Source organism: Pyrgilauda ruficollis, unplaced genomic scaffold, assembly GCF_017590135.1.
Source record: "Pyrgilauda ruficollis isolate IOZ18807 unplaced genomic scaffold, ASM1759013v1 scaffold1982, whole genome shotgun sequence".
Classification (NCBI taxonomy): domain Eukaryota; kingdom Metazoa; phylum Chordata; class Aves; order Passeriformes; family Passeridae; genus Pyrgilauda; species Pyrgilauda ruficollis.
Window position 1 is genome coordinate 1 of NW_024519007.1, and position 3,172 is coordinate 3,172.

A 3,172-nucleotide genomic window follows, 5' to 3' on the forward strand; every position below is an offset into this window, starting at 1 on the left:
AATTGGGGCATGAGCACTGGATAAAAAACAGTTGGCTGATGCTAGTATCTCCAGGAACAACAATAGAGTCTGTTTGGTTTCAGTTTTTCTATTGTGATATGGAAGAAAGCGAAGATGTGCCAAAAGATTTTATCAAGCTCAAGTCTGAAAAACTCTCTGTAGATGAAGTGTCAGAGCTGGTTGTTTCACCATACTGTGGGGCAGTGTCTCTGTTCATTGGTGAGTTTAATATCCGTGAGCTAAGTCACTGGATATGTTACTAGTCTAATAAATGTAACTTAAGTTGTCCACATCCCAGACTTGCAGTTTTCAAATAAATCAGTTCCTGGTCTGAGCCCATTATGTTTAGAAAACAGGTTCTGAATTATTAGAGCAAGACCATATCAGCTCCTAAATAGCTTCATGGCTAAAGTGATGTGGGGCTTTCTGGCTGGTGTGGCTATCGTAGGACTGAACAGAACAGTAGCTCTGGAGTAGAGAACTTCCTGGGAGTTGTTCCCCTGTCCCCTGGGATACAACTTGTTCAGGATGGGAAATGGAATATTGTGGCTGTGACAACCACATGTCCACACCTGTATGTGAGGTTTTGTAACTCAAGTCTTAGTTGAAAGTGAAGTACTGTTCTACCAGTGGGCTGGTGAAGGTCAGGCTGGTAGCTCTGTACTGTGCTTAATGTACAAGGCACACATATGGAACTGCTGTGTGCTTAAATCTTAGTGCTACTAGGCTCCTAAATACTGGGAATTTAAAAATTACATGGGCAAATGCCATTATAACCTTACATAACCTTATCAGTTACCACAGAAGATGTCCCAGCCTTGGGCATTGTGGACTGCAGATCTGTCTAATGTGTAAACTGAATTCTCCCTTTTATAGTAAAGATTTATCTTGTTCAAATAATCTCATTATGCAGCCATGATTACGGGAGGTTGTTTATATTTGCACAGTGCTGACCTTACCATAGCAAGAGATCCTGGGTTTTTACTCTGTATTAATATAGTATATAATGTGTATTATAAAGATGCAATATGTATTTACTCAGAGCTTTTAGTTGATAAATCATTTTTATTTAGGTACTACAAGAAATAATTTTGAAGGAAAGAAAGTGATTCACTTAGAATATGAAGCCTATACTTCAATGGCAGAGACTGAAATAAAGAAAATCTGCAGAGATGTTAGACAGAAATGGCCTTCAGTCAAACATGTTGCAGTGCACCATAGACTTGGGTATGTATGTCCAGATCCATTCTTCTGCAACTGGAGTATCAGTCCTTGTCTGCTGCATGACTGTGCTTACGTAGTTGCAGGATCTGCAGGAGTGTTTAGAAACCATAGTGCAGCAAAGCTGGCTGCAGGATCAAGCTCTTGCTCTGCAGCTAAGTTTCAAAAATTTTGTTTTCAAAAATGTGTTTATTGGTGGGTTTACTGGAATCCACACTCAGCCTGTCAGGATCTTTGATGCTGATGTGATGTCTTGAAAGTGGGGAGATACTTCAGGGAAGGGGAGGCTATTGGTTTACTTTGTTCTTGATTTTTTTAAAGGTGTGAAGTTGGCAGCACTTTATTTTTTTTCTTCTCTCAACTGTTGAGCGGCTGTAGAATGTTCTTATTATCAGATTTTAGTCTATTTATGCTACAGAAAGTCTGGAAGCTTAGGCTGTGGGGCATAGTAGTTTCCAGCCATGCTTGTGGGAGAACCTCCTGTTGTCCCTTGAGTCTTGGATGAGCATTTTCTTTTTGATTCAAACGTGGAATACTAGTGTCTGACATACTCTTGGGCCTTGCCAGTTCAGGGAAGATTTCTCGCTGAAACTAGCGGGATTTGCAGAAATCCTGAAGGAACTTGGGATGTGATTGGAAAGGGTAAGTAAGATAAAAGGCCTGAGGGGTAGTTTCCCTAGATTTCCTCTACAGTCAGCAGAGAGGGCGGCTGTCATGAGGGCAGCTCAAAGCATTTAGGCTGAGATTTCTTCCTATGGACTGTGCTGTAGGAGTCTTACTATAGAGGGAGGATTGGGAGATTTTAGGAATGCTACAACTGCAAGGAGAAACACAGAACCTTGTGCTTCTGTTAAGTTTAACACAGCACACCAAGTAGTAAACTTGAGATTCTAAAATCTGAATTAATCAAAAATTTTGTTTCATTGCAAAATCTGCATAGTGTGAGGCAATTAATTTATTCTTTCACAAATTCTTGTGCAAACTGAGAATTTTTCTTAGGTTTTTAGGTAAGAACTGGCTGTTCTAACTTGTTATTGTTCATTATTAAGCCAGCTTCCAGTGAGGTTCCTATGCATTGTTACAAGTTAACAATTTCTCCCTCTTAATTCCATAGGCTTAATTTTAAAAAAAGAAAGAATGGAAGAAAAAAGCCTATGTCTGGTGGGTTTTTTTATTCTAAAGTGTGGAATTCTAACATCTGGTACTGATTTTGATTGTGGTTTTCTTTCTTTTAAGAAGTGTATAATCTTTTGGATGTGGTTTGACACTTGCTCAGTATGAATGAGTCAGGAGAGCATGTGGCCAGAATACTGACGTGACATGGCTACAGCTTTTGGGTGCTCTTGATGTTAAGTGTTAGCTAAAGCTGCTGTTGTTCCTCTTCTCTCCCTAGTGTGGTTCCAATAACTGAAGCAAGTGTAATTATTGCAGTCTCCTCTCCGCACAGAGCAGAATCCCTTGAAGCTGTAATGTACTGCATCAATACCTTAAAAGCATGTGTCCCAATATGGAAAAAGGTACGTTTGGGGACAAAATCAAATTTAGGCCTATGCTAGTCTTAGACATCTTGGCTACCTTAGCAGCATTCCAGGCAGTAGTAACTGCTCCTGATGGGTTGTCAGTGTCTAGCACCAGTGAGTTTCCTCTATTGCAGCCAGGCCCATATGTGGCAGGTAGAGCATCTGGAAGGTTCTCCTGTACCTGTACCATCTAGCTCCTCTTTATTTTGAAGCCATGCTAGGGTGAAAGCGAAGGAGGCCTGAGCTGTCCTCTTTTGAGTAGTAAAACTCAGTTCTGCACAGGCTTGTGGAAGAATTTGAGTCAGTTTTGCTTAGGACAGCATTGCAGTTTGGAAGTAACAGGAGCATTTCTTGCCTATCTCTTTGCCCCTCATCGCTGTGGTCGTGAGAAAGCATAAAGCACTAAGCAACAGTGCACAATGAAGGGGTGA

At 40.7% G+C, this 3,172-nt stretch overlaps 1 protein-coding gene across 1 annotated transcript; it reads left to right on the forward strand.

Annotated features, from left to right (window-relative positions):
• Positions 1-62: 62 nt before the first annotated feature.
• LOC121352831 (molybdopterin synthase catalytic subunit) lies at positions 63-2,792 on the forward strand. The gene is made up of 3 exons (XM_041466101.1): positions 63-219; positions 1,074-1,227; positions 2,615-2,792. The coding sequence occupies exons 1-3, from the start codon at positions 99-101 to the stop codon at positions 2,775-2,777; spliced, it is 438 nt and encodes a 145-aa protein (XP_041322035.1). The 5' UTR covers positions 63-98; the 3' UTR covers positions 2,778-2,792.
• Positions 2,793-3,172: the final 380 nt, after the last annotated feature.